Source organism: Acomys minous (assembly GCF_964271855.1).
Source record: "Acomys minous genome assembly, chromosome: 5".
Taxonomy (NCBI): domain Eukaryota; kingdom Metazoa; phylum Chordata; class Mammalia; order Rodentia; family Muridae; genus Acomys; species Acomys minous.
In genome coordinates, this window is record NC_140494.1 from 71,964,056 (window position 1) to 71,981,146 (window position 17,091).

The 17,091-nt window shown below is 45.1% G+C and overlaps 1 protein-coding gene across 8 annotated transcripts in view; it reads right to left on the reverse strand.

The window, feature by feature from the left end:
- Positions 1-17,091, reverse strand: part of YAP1 (Yes1 associated transcriptional regulator) — a 79,627-nt gene that overhangs the window by 31,122 nt on the left and 31,414 nt on the right. For 4 of the 8 annotated variants that reach the window (XM_084783126.1, XM_084783122.1, XM_084783124.1 and 1 more), the window contains exons 3-4: positions 10,121-10,236; positions 841-954 (exon numbers count right to left, since the gene is read on the reverse strand). In XM_084783126.1, the coding sequence (XP_084639252.1) occupies positions 841-954; positions 10,121-10,236 (230 nt within the window). Of the gene's footprint in view, positions 1-834; positions 955-10,120; positions 10,237-17,091 lie in introns of all 8 variants that reach the window. The other 4 variants (XM_084783125.1, XM_084783121.1, XM_084783123.1 and 1 more) reach the window with 1 other exon arrangement.

The window sequence follows — 17,091 nt, forward strand, 5'->3', positions numbered from 1 at the left end:
TGGCAATCACAGAGTTAATCCTCCTTTCCAGTAAGGCCTGTGGCGTGGTCAGGTCAGGCCCTGGGAAGCTTCAAAGGCTCCCCACCCGAGTCTGACCCGCTCACTGATCCGCACATTGTTTCCATTAAGCGGCATCAGGGCCAAGATGAGTGCTCAAACCACATTATCTGTTCCCTTTTAGATGCATTTTCCATGCTTTGGAAGAGACTTCAGAAAGCTAACAGATGGAAGTACAAACAGGAAAGAAATGTGGACAGAAAGGCAGTGAACGTGCACGGAGACCCTTACCAAAGCGTGCACATTTGGGAGGAGAGCCCTGCTTCGCTTCTCTTTTCCTAAGTAAAAACCAAAGGCAGGGGCCATAGTGGAAAACTAGGCTAAGCCCTCAACAACTGCAAAATGCTTTCCTTAGCTCTGTTCTGGTGTTCAGGGCTGTGTCTCAGGCCTTCAGCCCTGACTGTGAAGCCAGGCATCTGCACGCACACTTCTGGGGAAACTGCGGCTCCAGGCTGTGTGCTGGCCTCTTTCTAACAACTCCACATGAATGAAGCAATGACTATGACCCTGAGCTTTACTGAATTTATCACCCAAAACAGGCTAGAATGCCAATTTGGACCTAGATCTCTCAAGTTTAAAGTGAAAAGTTTAAGCAAACAACAACAAAACACACACACACACACACACACACACACACACACACACAGACACACAGGAAGAAGCTGGGCGTGCAGTCAGTTCCTACCTCAGACAGTGTAATGTCACTGTGATGTTTCCTTAAGTCCTTCCCAGCCCCCATACTATCATCAAAATGACCACAAAGGTTCTGAGGTAAACCTTTACCAAAACGAGGGTCAAGCCTTGGGTCCAGCCAGGAAGTGGTCTTGTTCTTATGGTTTATGTAGTAAACTTCTCCATCCTGAGTCATGGCTTGTTCCCATCCGTCAGGAAGAGGTCCTACAACACAGAAAATAGGCTGTGGTTGGCTTTGGTCTGCTGCACCTCAAAACCTGAAGAATAAACACAATCAAATATGAAGCAACACAGTAACACCCGACTATGGCCTATGTGCAGAAAAAACACACCTGATTCTCCTACAGGAAAACAGACCATTAAATAATGAATTTGGCATCCCCAAAGATGCAGATGAGAAAACTTTAAATGGTCAGACTAAAAGCACACGTTAGCTGACACAACTAGCTTACACCAGGAAACCCAGAATGTAGAACGTTACAGTCCAAGATATTAAAAAGCTTGTCGTAAAGTAGAACAGAAACTGCCTCATGACAGCGCTGTGGCTGGAGTTGTAAGTTGTTGGGAGAATGGGAGGGGCCAGGCAGCCCGTGACTCCTGTTGAGAGGCAAAACGAGTGTCCTATTTTCCTGAGAAAGGAAACCCCTGGAGGTAACTAATGAAATAGGGCCAGAATAAACCGTCCACTAGAGACACACAGCGCTCTCAAGCCTGTAACTGAGACGGTGGCTCATCCCTAAGGTATATTTCTAAAGTACAGCAATCATTTAAAAGTTCAAAGTCCTAAAACACTGTGAGACTGACACGAGCCGAGAGCTTTGATGTGCCGTCTCCTGAAGCCTTGTTTACAGCACTGGTTCTGTGGTCAGCAGGCAGTGAGGGCCATCAGCACCGTCATGGCCCTCTCTCCCTGCTCACCAACTCCTCACTAAGGATCCCACCAGTGTTCTCTCTAGCCCACAGCGAGGCACAGGCTCGTCTCCATATGTAATGATGGTGCGATCACAGTTAAAGCCACACAGTGGCTCCGCCTGCTCAGTCCTGTCCTTGTCCCCATACTGATGAAAAACCAGGTGTGCCCAGGGTAGTCTAGATTCAAGCACACTTCCACTTCTGTTTCCTGGAGCTATAAATCTATTGCCCTAAACTTGCCAGCTTTCCTAGGTTACAAAAAAAAAAAATCTATCAGGCTTTGATCATTAGTAATTTCACTAAGAATGGTAGACTAGTCTAAATCAAAATAACTCAAGCATGGCGCGCTCTCTCTCTCTCTCTCTCTCTCTCTCTCTCTCTCTCTCTCTCACACACACACACACACACACACACACACACCTGTAAACTCAATTATTCAGGAGACTGAGGCTAGCTCACACAATCACAAGCTCAAGGCCAGCACTAATTTAGTGGAACCTTATTTTTAAAAAAGTTTAGGGTAGGCAGGATAAGGCAATGGGTGAGAACTTGCCTAGTGTGTGTTAGATCCTGGGTTTGACTTCTAATTCTGGGGGAAAAAATTAGTTCAGAAAGTTTCCCACTAATATCAATCTTATCTACCATTAAAAAATGGAATGAAAACCTTGAAACAAAGTTCCAGACATGAACTGCATCTTTCTTCCTTACAGTAATTAAAAATTAAATAATGTACTTATCTCCAAGATTATGCTAACTACCTTGGAAGTGCTCTGTATAAAAATGTAAGTGATAGAGAAAAAGACTGCTTTCTGGCTCATCTGTGTCCTTCAGTTCCTGTTCACAAGTAGAATGTTACATGGACACAGGTGATTCCCTCCTGGGGGACACAAGGAAGAGACCAGAAGAGACACCATGGGCAGCTCCCTCTGCACCACCCTCTACTACTCCCTTTAGTAGTAGAGCTGAGAAAGAGACAGCTGGGAGGAGGTCTGGGCTGCAGCTCTGAGGTCAGATGCTCAGGTAGGCTGCTAGGCCGAAATGTCCAAGAGTGTCAGTCAGTCAGTATGGAAAAGCGGAAAAGAGCTTTAACTGGTCAAAATTTAGTAAAACAATATGGATGTACATTTCATCAGACATGGGCCTGAGAAGAAGCCTCGTAACATAATTATTTTATTATTTTTGAGGCAAGGCTTCTGTCACCCCCATCACTCACATTCTCAAGCCAGGCCTTTGGGTATACAAAAGATGTTGGTGTTTTCAAAACTAGACTACTATGGCCTGGTCACCCTACCAAAGCTTTTGGGGCAAGATGATAAAGATTGAAGGGGGAAAAAAATTCTTGAAGGAGAAGAAGAAAAAAGTCAACCATTTTGTTGTTGTTGTTTGATTTTTTGAGGGAAAGTTTCTTTGTGTAGCCTTGGCTGTCCTGGACGCACTCTGTAGACCAGGCTGGCCTCGAACTCACATTGATCCACCTGCCTCTGCCTCCCAAGTGCTGGGATTAGAGGCATGCACCACCACACCTGGCTTAGAAGTCAGCATTTTAAATGAGATATAAAAAGAGGGCAAAAACTGGAATAAGAAAAAATATTAAAAATAATTAAACTTTAATTATTCAGTTATACTTAAAACAATTAAAATTTAGATTTATCATTAGGAAAGTATAATTTTTTTTTTTATTTTATTTTTTTTAATTTTTATTTAATTTTAATTTATGTGCATTGGTTTCAGATCTTGGAGTTACAGACAGTTGTGAGCTGCCATGTGGGTGCTGGGAATTGAACCCGGGTCCTTTGGAAGAGCAAGAAGTGCTCTTAACCACTGAGCCATCTCTCCAGCCCCCGGAAAGTATAATTTTATGTAGGATTTACCAATATTGTGACTGATAATTATCTGCTAGAACAAATATTAACCTACTTACAGTATTTTAAACAACAAATAAGATATACTGTAAGATTGCATATGACTTGGTTACCTGCTCTTGCCCATGTGTTCTTGCCTTAGTAATAATTAAGGAAAATCATTTGTAATACCTACCCAAACAGGAAAGTCTTCATTGTCCTACATGTTAGACCAAACCCTCCTCACCCTCCTGAGTCACAGAGGACACTGAAAGAAATGCCTGCACACACCCTCGTAAGCGGTAAAGAGCAGAACAGCAAGTCGTTTCCTTAGAAAGAGATCCAATGACCTTCTAAAAGGAAGTAGCTCTCAACTCTAGGCCAGCTTCAAATGAGTACACACTGCTGTTACTGTGCAGCGGGCACACGTCTATGATATCTTAGTAAATAAGTAGTAACTCTTGTTAAAACCTCCTAACACCAGCACAATTATCCATCTCTTAGCTGATGAAGAAACCAAGGCAAAGTCAGGAAGTGGCCAAGTGGGGATTCCAGCCTACACTGAAGCTCTGCAAAGTTTACAACAATCAAAGCTGCTCTTCCTGAACCGTGGAGAAGTCTCATGACTCCCTGAAAGCTTTGTGCAACTTAATACTAATCACGCCAACAACTTCATAAGGCAAGTCCCCATATTTGGGATGGGTTGTGTGCGCGTATGCGCGCGCGTGTGTATGTGTGCACACACATGTGAGATCCTTTTGCCTCAACTTCTGAAGGAGTGTCACTTTTGTGTACAGTCTAAACGTATAGGAATCTAAAACACCAGTTAGTATACTGATGAGACCTGCTTTAGCAAACGGACCCCGCCTTCCCCAATGCCTACGGTCACTAGAGGACCCTGGCATCAAGCCACTAGAATATGTTGGTGTGCCCCAAACTCCTTCTAGACCACAAATGGCAGTGTGAGAGACAAGTGCTTGGGACCACATACCTGAGAGTTTGGAATCCCGGTACATCCCAGTGTCCTGCACCCAGCACTCTGTGCACCCCAGCCCTGAGCACACAACTTGGCTCAACATTTATAGCTTTCTAACTTGGGCAAGCTCCTCCACCAGTGTCTACAGAGTGGAGATGAACACTCGTGATTAAAGAAGAAAGTTCCTTCCATACAGAGAACGCTTGCTACAGGTGCTCCAGAACAAACAGTTCTGCCTCTGGAAGAACAAGCGCTGCTCCTAACCACTGAGCCAGCTCCAGCTCCAGGAGCTGTGTTTTTAATGGATTTCTACCACGTCACTGTTGAGTTTCTTGTTCCGGTCTCAGCGGGTCCCCACACACCTTCCTTCACCTTTCTCTCCCCTCCACTAAACTACGCTCAGTGGGTCCAGAACCCAGCTCCTCTCTCACCACTCCCCAGTTACATTCTGCCGTCCTCCAATGCTCCCTGACTTCCTGTCTGTTAAATGAACACTCTCAGACCACATGCCCCTCTCTGTGCAGAGCCTACAAGGACCCAAGCGGCTTGCTTGCTAAGTAACTTTGAGTCCTCCAGCTGATGTCATTCGTTCCTCACACATGGCTCAAGACACTGAGGGAGCCACTGTCCTCCGCAGGAACCTCTCCCCTTTCTTCCAGATGCACACATGGCTCCCTCCTTGAGTCCACCTACGTCTCGGCTCCAGAGAGCAGTTACAGGAGCTACCATGGACAATCTACCCAAGAGGCCATCTCTCTCCAGCCCTGATCACTTTAGTTTGTAAAGTGTGTATTAACTACAGGAAACACGGGTGTGTGTTTATAACCTGTTCTCATGACTTACACAGTGGCTGGCAAGCAGGAAGGGTGCTGGCTGAGGGTGGGCGGGAACCTCTGCTTCCTTAGGAGCCCCCCTGCCAACCTTTATCTACTGCCTCCTGGGTTCAGCCTGCTGGCTCAGCGAGGGGCATAGCACTCCCTGCCGTGATTTTACTACAGGAGGGACAACACTAGGTATTTGTTGAATAAATGATTTTGGAAGGGCAATTTGTAGTCTCAAAGTAAAACAGTGACTGTGAAAACTCACCAATATTTATCATGTGACAGCAGGCTCACCATTTCTAATACTGGTTCTGGGGAACTGACACCCTCCTCTGGCCTCTAGAGGCACAGGAGCGCACATGATGCACAGACGCGTGCAGGTAAAATACCCATAGACATTTTAAAAATGAAAACTAGCTCACTGAGTCCACTCAGTGCTACCTGAATGGGCGTGGCTAGGGGCTTGGAGCCATTCACAGGAGAGCGCAGACAACCTCTCAGGGGCCACTGGTGAAGACCCCCTTGTCCAGCAGCCGCCCACTGCCAATGACCCCTTGGCTGAGGGGAAGGCCTCCCGAGCCCCTCCTCCCACCTGTGCTGGAATGTGGACTGGGTTGATCTTGTACAGGTCACTATGGGTCCTGCATTAACGCACGCAACAGCATGTCAGCATTTCACAGTACTCCTCCCATTCTTTTGTCTCTTGCAGTCTTTCTGCCCCATCTTCCATGGTGTTCCTCAGCCTTAGAGGACACGAGGCTCTTAGTTAGATATATATGTCCTATTTAGGGCTAAGCATTAAGTTTCATATGTTAACTTAATGCAACAGCTCAGTGATTTGGTAAGATCAGTTTTCTGAAAATGTCCACTTAGACTTCAAACTGCTAAAGTAAAAACAATCACCTTTCATTAAAGCCAAAGTTAAGTTCTACTTAGTGATAGCCTTACATACTTTTAAAAGCATTACTTAGGAACACTCTGGCTACTGCTGAAGGATCTCGTCCATTTCCCTTACACTCCTGCCTATATATGGTAGTCTAGATGCCATTTTTGAAGAATTAGCATCTTAATCTTTCACACAAATATTCCTTCCATGAGTCACAAAGTTATTGTAGCAATAGTGACCAGAAGGATTTAGAAATCAGTGGAAAAGACAAAAATAAAATCCTAGCACTCACTAAGAGAAGAAATAAAACAGGCCATTTCATTTGGTCCTTGAATGCAAATAATTTAATCTCTTTTTACGAAGTTTCCAAAACATCTACAAATAATACCGAAGAATAAGTTTAACACTTCTATCTTTGAGTCTTCACGTCTAGTAACTTGTCTTCCTCAGGAGCTGGGACGTGGCACTTATGTGCACTAAAGCTTCCCTTGGGTTCCCTAACAGCGTGCCCTGCTCTCCCAGGGGTGTAGGCTGGCGGGCTGGGCAACAGCAGTTTGCATCTGTTTCTTCCAAGGGTTCAGAATGCAAATGACTTCTGAACATGTGGAAAGAGTTGCTGATGTGTGCTCTCAGGTCAGATACTTCGATCCAGGGCTGACTGCTAAAGCAAAGCTTGGGAATGCTGCCTTACCTACAAGTCAGATCTTAACAGAAACCCTGCAGCAATACATCTAGCGCTATAACCCTCACTCTTGGGACACAGGCACAAGGGTTCAAGGCCAAGGCTAGTCTAGGTTACAAAATCCTACCAAGGCTAGAGGGATGGCCAATGGTTGAGTGCACTGGCTAAGTTCAACTCCCAGTCCCCACTCCAGCTCCAGGGGATCCAGTGCCCTCGTTGGATCTCTCATGGCTCCTGTACACATGTGACACACATACATATGCTCAGATGTATATAATAAACAAATTTTTAGAAATCCTGTTTAGAAAAGGAAAAGACTAGCAGAATGGTTCAGTGGTCCTGCTGTCAAACCTTAAAACCTGAGTTTGGTACCAAGCACTAAACAGTAGGTGAAAAATTCCTGCAAGCTTCCTCGCCCTCCTATTTGGAGAAGAAAAAAAGAAGGAAGGAAGAAACAAAAGAACGAAAGAAAGAAAGAACAGAGAAGAGAAGGTAGGAGAAAGGTAGATAGTAGCACACCAGTCAAGAGAGTGAGAAAGGAAGTAAGCAGCGCCTGTCACCCCAGCACTTGGGGAGGCCAGGTCAAGAAGACTGCATTTAAGGGCAGCCTGGGCTGCAGTTAAAACTGCCTCAAAAACCAAAAACAAAACCAAGCAGGTTAATTATAAATTCAGTTCTCAACACAACTACTTGGGTTGAAGCCTCTTCTTTTCCTAGCTCACTGGAGTGTTTAAGCGCAAAGTCCTTCTTAAAGGACAGTGTTATTTACAAGAAACAAATTTCAATGTGCACCCCATGTCACAAGATTCTGGTCCCCAGGATCACCCTGTCCTCTTCTGTCCCCTCTGGCGCTTATCGCATGGTTTAGAGACTAGACATGGAGTCCTAGGAGCTCCCTAGCAAGTTCTGAACCTGGCTAAAACACCAGAAACCAGCTCTTATTTTACTATACCTCCAACTCTATAGGTAACTGCCTAATTCTCTCATTTTAGTGCAAGTGTTAGAGATGGCTCAACAGGGAAACTGCACCCAGGCTTGACACTGGAGCTCAATTCCCAGGACCACAGCCAGGAGGAAAGAAAGGAAGACAAGAAAGACCTACTAAAATGAACCACAAGCAAACCCGTAAGATGCAGGACATCTCCTTCCTTCTCTAAGCTAAGGAAGTCTCTTATTGCTGGCTTCTTACACACACATTTACACAGAGTGTGAAACACATAGCTCTATCACTTTTATTTTAAATCTGGTTATTTTTTTTTAAAAAGTTGCCAAAGTAAGACTACCAGTAAAAGATATTTACATCATTTTCACGTTTCAAATTTTAGGATATAAATCAAACAGCCAAGACGGATTCTGAGAGTACCCAAGTGTATTCCTGTTATGGTTCTTTAGTGACCACTGAGGGAATTTACTCTTTACCAAGTTACTTTTATAATTAGAATGGCTCAGCCCCAAATTTTGCCATCTTCATCATTTTCAGCTATTACCTCTTTAAAGTTTGTTTCTAAACTACCCAAGTCAAGAGCTAGTCTGGGGCAGGAGGATGTCTCATGCCTGCAACTGCTCCAGTCAAGTCTGCCACTAGGTTCCCGCGCTGTCGGAAGCTCCCAGCTGGAAAGCCAGGAAGCATATCAAGATTTGTCACTAGTATTTGCCACCACCAGTGTGCGCCATCAGGCATCTGGCAAGACTACAAAGAGGGAGGGGTCATCAAAACACCAAGTCCAGAGGAAGGAAAACCTTTTCCTGTGTCCCAAGGTGCTAATGAGGCAGCAGTGGCCTTGGACCCATCTAACAACGTGAAAGGTCTGATGGCACTTGATTAGGGAGCTGCTTTTGCTTACTACAAAAGCTTTATATGAAGCTGGGGGAGGGGCTCAGAGGTTAAGAGTCCTGGTTGCTCTTGCAGAGGACACAGGTAGGGTTCCCAGCACCCACGTGGTGGCTCACAGCCACCAGTAGTAACACCAGTCCCAAGGCATCTGATATCCTCTCCTGACCTCCATGGGCACCAGGTATGTGCACGGTGCATCACACATACATGCAGGCAAACCTTCACATTTCAACTAAAAACATTTTAAAATATAATTTTTAAAATGTCATATACATAAAAGAAATATAAAACAAGGGCTTTAAATGTATTTAAAAATTTCCTCTAACATCTTCCCCTCTATCAGACAATGTATAGTGTCAAGGAAACTGTAGTCACATTAACTGCCAAATTAACTCTGCAAGCTCAGTTTTTGTTAAGAGAGTGGAGACTTATTTTTTGGGGGGGGAGGGGGAACAGTGTCTCCCTATGTAGCCTTGGCTGCCCTGGAAATTACTATGTAGACCAGGCTGGCCTTAAACTCACAGAACGAATGGGCTGCCTCTGCGCCCCACCACCCAAGTGCTGGGATTAAAGGAGTGCATCACTGTATCCAGAAGTGAAGGCAGTTTAACAAAACATGCTAATGCTTGATCTAGAAGTAAGATCTGGGTGTACTGGCCTTACATGTGCCATCAAAGTAATATAAATACTTGCTTTGAAAAGACCTTAAATGTGGCAAAGTGGCACACCAGCACCGGGCAGAGGCAGGGAGATTACAAATTTGAGGCTAGTTTTGGTAGACCCCATCTCAAAAGCAAGGAAGCAAGCAAACAAAGAAATAAAAGGATGGATTCCAGCACCCAAGGCAACTTTTGTCTTCCTTAGGGCAACTAAATATCCAATATGCTTCTCCTGGAAGTACAAAAGAACAGGGAGGGTGCCAACTCAGACCACGGATGGAAGCCGGCAGCAATCAAACCCAAACACGCACGGTGCTGCAGGCAGTGGGTGAGGGCTTCTGGGCCAGCCACTGCTACATGAGATCATCTGGGAATGTTCTGTGGGGGAGGGGGAGATGGATCAGTGGGTAAAGGGGCTTGTTCCCATGCCTAATGACCTGAGTTTTATAGTTGGGTCTCACATGGTGGTAGGACACTCTCTCCTAAAATTGCTTTCATATGCCATTGTACAACACAGACACACACACACACACACAAATATGATGTTAAAAAACAAAAGTAAAAACCCAAAACAACTTACAGTCTGACTACAGGAGAACAAGCCCTTCCAATCACTGGTCTCCTAACTCGATTAAGAATAATTAGGCTGTCACGCTGCACATGCTACTTTGAAGTGCCGTGTCGCCAGATGGCACTAGTCAAAAAAAACTTTCTAGTATCCTTAAAAGAAAACAAGTATCCAAAGAGAGTGGTGCTCACCTGAAGCAGAGCTCATTAGGGTCTGGGGCACTGCTGGGCTGGCAGGCGCAGGGACGTTGAGTTGCGAGAGCATGGCCTTCCGGGGGTCCTGCCATGTTGTTGTCTGATCGATGTGACTGAGACAAAGCAAAGTGAAAATCAGATCGTTACCCCCTCAGAAGGAGATCAAATGACAGTGACACCCCCCCCCACCCCCAGCAGAGCAGCCCTCATTCTTCCTCAAGGACACCCTCACATCTCAGTATGAGATCTGAGAAGGTCGCACCTGCAGGCTTTGGTGACAAGAAAGCACCCTTTTCTAACACCTAGTGTCACTTCTAGGTGTCTAGGGGCTGGAGAGATGGCTCAGAGGTTAAGAGCACTGTCTGCTCTTCCAAAGGTCCTGAGTTCAATTCCCAGCAACCACATGGTGGCTCACGACCATCAATAATGAGATCTGGTGCCCTCTACTGGCACATAGTTGTACATGCAGACACAACATTGTATATATAATAAATATGTCTTTAGAAAGTGGTATCTAAATCACTTAGATGGTAATTGTGACTCAAACTCAGGATAGGCTAAAAAGGACAATAAGTTTTTTTATTCAAATTCTTTTTCAAAAGTAAAACAGAAAAAGCAAACTGTCCTATTAAGGCATGTACTCCAAAGGCCGAGCTGAATGAAGCAGCCACCTCTCTCAGGCAGTGGGCGCTCCTTCCTTCCCTCTCCATGAAATGTGACCAGCTGCCTCATGTTCCAGGATGTCAGCTCTCCCACAGGATGCAGTGTGGCCTTACACTGTGAGCTAGAAAGTAAGCCCCCTTCTCTTAAACGGCGTTTGCACGTATTTCGTCACAATGATGAAAGCAGTAAAAAGCATACAAACATTGCCCTAACTTGACCGAGAGGATGGTTCACCAGCAGCCTAAGCACAGCAGGAAAAAGTTACAGGACATGATTACAAAGAACTGTGAGTGTTTTTATCTGTGGGGACTGGGGGACAGTTCAGGCTCACCACCAAGCAGGAGAGAACACAGGGCATGGTGCCCATCCCTGTCCCAGCACTAATGCTGGCACAAGCACACAGTTCTCTTTGGCCAGCTCCTCTTCACCACTGCTCCTGTCTGTAGCAGCAGCAGCAGCACCACTACCACCACTCAGGGTAAGACCTGGTTCAAATCTTGCTTCCTAGGCCTCATATAGAGAGTAAATCCTCATGAGACTCAGAGCTTACTCTGCCATCTCAACCCTGTACATAAATGTCTATCATTGGACAAGCCACTGAAATATTGGTACTTTTTCCTTAAAAAACAAATTTTTGGTATGCTGTTTAAGTGCCCTACCTCTGAGCTGTTCCTGTAACTGCCCCACTAACCCATTAAGTTTCCCCCAAATCTTAGAAGCTGGTAAGGCACGCCCTCTTCGCTGCTGAACTCTGGTATTTCAGTGGTTCAACTTCAGGTGACACCAACACTCTCTTGTTTTCCTTGAGAGGTCCAAGAACAGGTAGTGCCACTGTCCACTCAGGTCTCCAGCTTGCACATCACTGTATCCTTATCTTATAGGCACATGTTTAGATGTATGTTATATACTTTTTATTCAAGCTGTACTTCTTGGGGGCACCATTTCCAAAGCTCTACAAAGCATCTAGTTTATGTAAAAGCCAGGCACGCATACACACACATATATATGTATATATGTTAAAGCCCCAGTGATAGGGACAGGGGAGCAGCCACATTAGCATGAGGCTCTGACTTGAGGCGGGGTGGGGAACAGATGGACATCTAGAACTCCATCCAGCCAACAGACAAGATCATGGCTCCGTGTGAGCAAGAGTCAAGACAAGAGTCAACAGTGGAAGACATCCAACATTAACTCTGGCCTTCACACACGAAAGAGTGTATGTGTGAATGCACACGCGAACACACAGTCACAAATAGTGTACACACACAAAACACTCAAAACCCCAAACAGACCTGCTAAAGACAATCTGAATAACAGGAAAGTCTTAGTAACCTGCTTCGTTCTCAGAAAAGGGGAGTAGGAGGAGTTGGTTTATTTACTTCCCAGGGTTCTGAGAATAATCTTCAAACTTAAAAGTTACGAGAACATTGGCTCCTATAAAAGGCTGTGGAGCATGGTGGTGTTGCAGGATATGTGATCACATTGTGAAGCCGAGATTGTGTTGTTTTCTGGGGGGGGAAGATCTGTTTCTAGGTGTAGTGTGGCTCAGCCCTAACACATACCTTTAATCCAAGAGCTTTCTGCTTGAATATTGCAAACAGGATTAAATAAAGGTAGGCTTACGTCAAGAGGCCAAGCAGGCAAACAAACAAACACAGAATAAGAGGTGAGGCGGGTGGACAGACAAACACACAGGAAGTAGAGGAAAGGGCACTGGTCTGAGGGGTTTTTGAAATGCCACAGGGAAGGAGATTTGCCCCTTGCGCCGGCTAGGGAGGAAGGTCAGCTGGGTGCCTTCCTGTCTCTCTGAGCTAGCAGCTTCGACCTGCTTTTCATCTTCTCCTCAGTCTGTATTGGTAAAATCAAACATTTGAGATTTTGTTTAAAAAAAATCTTGGCGCTCCACTGTCTGGCACGACAACACAGAGAAATCAAACCAGCTGTGGACAAACTGGGAAGCTATCAGATTTGATAAGTCACTTGGGAAGTCCTCAAGGAGAGAGCTAAGGATGGGAATATTAGAACACTGTATAGTGCTATTTCAGATAGCACAAAGCAGAAGCAGGAAAGGAAAAGGTAAATAACTGACATGGACATAGTGCCGGTTATAATTACTATCAGTCCGGCAATTCATAATTTATCCTTAATAGGCATGGTGAATTTCTGTGCTCTCTCTCAAAGAAAAAAGCTTTAGAAACACAGGAAAAAGAAAATATGCAAGTGAATTAATAAAGTACAAGCTAGAGACTTATTAATAAAAGAAAAAAAGACTCAGACAGACAGGGGAATTTAGACAAGAACCTACCGCACCACTGCTGAGGAAACTGAAGAGAGGCGGCCCAAGGTTGTTATCAGCTTGTTGGAGTAAGGCCGGGTGCTTTGCATGTGTGAATTGCTTGCCCCCACCCCTACCCCTACCCCCACAGATTCTTACTGCAGACTGTCTCATACCCCAGTATTGCCCTGGTTTGACCTGGGCAGGGAGGGAGGAAGGCAGGTGTGGTAAAGTTTCGAGGGCTTTTGGGAAGAGAAGGATCTTGGGAAGGAGAAGCAGACAGGTACCTGAGGAGGAGGAGGGAGGAAGAGGATGGCCATGGGACAGGAAAAGCTCCACGTGGAAAGAAACGACCCAGATGAACAACCTTAGCAAGCACTTTGGGATTACGGATGGGAGGTAGCCCAAGTATAAATATTAGAAGCAGATGGCCTGGGATGGAGACTGGGAGACAATGGAAGGTGGCTTAGCGGCTAATATCTGCCAGGTGATAAGGCTATTCTAAAATATATCAGTGCGTCTTTATTGATTGAGAAAGTGGGTTAAATAATACTCCTGTAATAATTATAAGCCTACTAATAAACATTTATTAGGACATCCCATTAAATTAACAGCAGCACCAGTTACTATACAAGATCTACCAGGAAACAATAGGGATCCCCAAGACCCCCAAGATTGTGAAGACGTTAAATGGATTCTATAGAGATATTAGATTTGAGGAGATTTAAGGAAGTGATTGTTCCATCCAGTATGCTCTTACCCTACGTGAAACAGATATTAAATTCATAGGTAACTCAGAACAGAACAGGCGTGGTGGCGCACACCTTGAATCCCAGTACTTGGGAGGCAGAAGCGGAATGATCTCTGTGAGTTCGAGGCTAGCCTGGTCTACAAGGTGAGTCTTGGACAGCCAGCTGTCACACAGAGAAGCCCTGTCTCAACAAAACCGAACACACAGACACACAGACACACACACACAGGATCCTGGCTTTCTGGAGTATGCAGAAGGTGTGGCAAAGGCCAGCATTGGATTAATGAATGCAGATCAACAAGGGACAGGCAACATAACCCTTTGTCATCGGGAAACCCTCGGGGGCCTCCTGAAGGTCCTATGACAAACTGTCCTAGAACTCACTCTGTAGACCAGGCTGGCCTGGAACTCAGAGATCGCTCCTGATCTGCTTCCCACGCGCTGGGATTAAATGTGTGTGCTACCACACAGCTATGTCTATATGTTGGGTTTTTGTTGTTGTTGTTTTTATTTCGTGTGCAGTAGTGTTTTGCCTACATATGTCTGTGTGAGGGTGTCAGATCTTGGAGTTACAGACAGTTGTGAGCTGCCATGTGGGTACTGGGAATTGAACCTAGGTCCTCTGGAAGAGCAGTCAGTGCTCTTACTCACTGAGCCATCTCTCCAGCCCTATGTCTATATGTTCTAAATGTTTCTATTCAAAAAGTTTATATATTACACTGTTACATTGTACTGATGTATGCACCTAGGATGCAGAATCTCAGGGTGGGGGACAGGTGCTTGTTTGGTAGTTGTGTAGGATAAAATAGAAGACTAAGTGGCTGGAAAAGTAGGTTTTAAGCATTATTCTAGTTTAAGAAAATAAACAAGTCGGGTGTGGTGGCACACACCTTTACTCCCAGCACTAGGGAGGCAGAGGCAGGCAGATCAATGTGAGTTCAAGGCCAGTCCGATCTTCAAGAGAATCTAAGATAGCCAAGGCTACACAGAGAAACCAAGGATGTGTGTGTGTGTGTGTGTGTGTGTGTGTGTGTGTGTGTGTGTGTGTAGAGAGAGAGAGAGAGAGAGAGAGAGAGAGAGAGAGAGAAAGAGAGAGAGAGAGAGAGAGAGAATATAAACATTTTCAAAAGTAGATTCTAGAAGGGAGCTTAAGATATATAATATGGTTTGGTTTTACTTATAACAGTATCAATTACTGGTGCTAGTTCTAGACTGAAACCAAGACTGCATAGTTTTGGGCCAGCAGGATGGCTCACTGGGAAAAGCTGTGTTTGATCCCTGGATCCTACAAGGTAGGCAAAAAAGAACTGACTTTCATACATTGTCTACTGACATCCACGTGCATGCCATGGCATGAGTAACACACTCCCTCTCCCCCCTACACACACACTCAAGTTTTTAACAGAAAAGTGAGAAAATCTGCAGCTAAATACAAGACCAGCCGGGCGGTGGTGGCACACACCTTTAATCCTAGCACTTGGGAGGCAGAGGCAGGCGGATCGCTGTGAGTTCGAGGCCAGCCTGGTCTACAAAGTGAGTCTAGGACAGCCAAGACTACACAGAGAAACCCTGCTCCAAAAATCCCCCAAAACCAAAACAAACATAAGACCAGTGAAAATGTCTTATGAGAAATCAGGTGACCAATTTGACTCTCAGTTGATTGCCTGGCTCGGTGACGCATGCATGTAACCCCAACACTCAGGAGGCAGAGGCAGGCAGATCAATGTGAGTTTAAGGCCAGCCTGGTCTACAAAGAGAGTCCAAGATAGCCAAGGCTACAGCAAGAAACCCTGTCTCAAAAACCAAAACAAAAACAACAAAAAAACTTGATGTAGGGTTTATGTGTTAGTGCACACCACTACTTTCAGGGACTAGGCAGAAGTGAGTTACAGGACAGTCGGGGCTACACGGGGTTGAAGACCACTTGAATTTTGGGCTTTGGCTGTTGCTGCTGGGAGCAAAGTGTCAGATGCAGGGAACCTATGCACTTCCCGTTCCAGGGACAATTGCACAGTTCCAGCCAGCCCTTCTACAGAGCCAGTTCTGAGACCACGGCCACCCTTTCTAAGTCCATCACCTACTTTTCAGAAATCTCAAAGGCATAGTTCTTTGATAAGGATGAGACGACTTATACACTTTTCTACTGTGGTTAAGTTTTTCAGTATTGTCAGAATTCAAAATCTGAGAGTGGAGTTAAAAGTGCTAGGCTGTCAGTACAGTGCTCAAAAACGTGTGGGCAGGAGCTCAGGAGAACGAGACAACTGATCTTCACTGAGACGGCACGGTGACCTGATCCTGGCCTTGGGCTGAATGAAAGCAGTAGCTGCCCACAGGCAGAAACTCGGGAGGCTGTGCACAAGACGGGGCTGGTGAGCAACAGTGAGGCTGTTCCTCAGATGGCGCTGCCGTGAGCAACAGTGGGGCTCAAACGTAAGGTCCCTCAACTTCAGTCAAATGCTTTCCCTCCAAAGTTCCCTCACAATGTCTTAGCCACAAACACCACTTCAAGTTCACAACTTTGTATCTTTTTTTCTTTTGTGATACAGAAAATGACAGAAGTCAGCATAGCATGGGCTGAGAACAAAAGCCAGAATTCAAGATTGATGAATCCTCAAAATGAGGTCTCCACAGACCTTCCTGTCGCTGCCAGGAAAATAAATAAATAAATAAATAAATAAATAAATAAATAAATAAATAAATAAATGGGAACAGGAATGTATGGACGAACACCAGCCAAGAAATCTTAAATCTCAGGCTTTTAAAAAAAAAAAAGAGCCTCCTGATAACTTGCAGAATTACATGGATGGAGAGCATGGCTTGGTTGAAGAGCAGGCCTACCTAGCATTCCTGGAGACTCCAGGCTTCACCTCAGCATAACAAGAGTTGGAAGTGGTGTCTCAGGAGGCCGAGGCCTGAGCACTGAGAGGAACTAAAGTCAGCCTGGGCTCCAACATGAGTTCCAGGCCAGTCTGGGTTCCAATGTGAGACCCTGTTTCAAGAATTAAAAAAAAAGGGGGTGGGGGTGGGGTGGGGAGGTAGCGGCAGAGAAAGGAAGGCTGGCATCCAGCAATTTAAAATATTCACTTAAATCTACTTATAGACATGCGGTTTTATCTTTAGAAAGAAAGAAAAAAGCCAGATTGAATTGACAATCCTGAGAAATTGGCATTTAAATGCAACAACAGCATGTCAGAAAAAAGTAACTTTGTCGTACAGATGAAAGGTGGCATGAACCTTGACTTTACAGCTGTTAGTTGCAAAAGGGAGACTTCAGGTCAG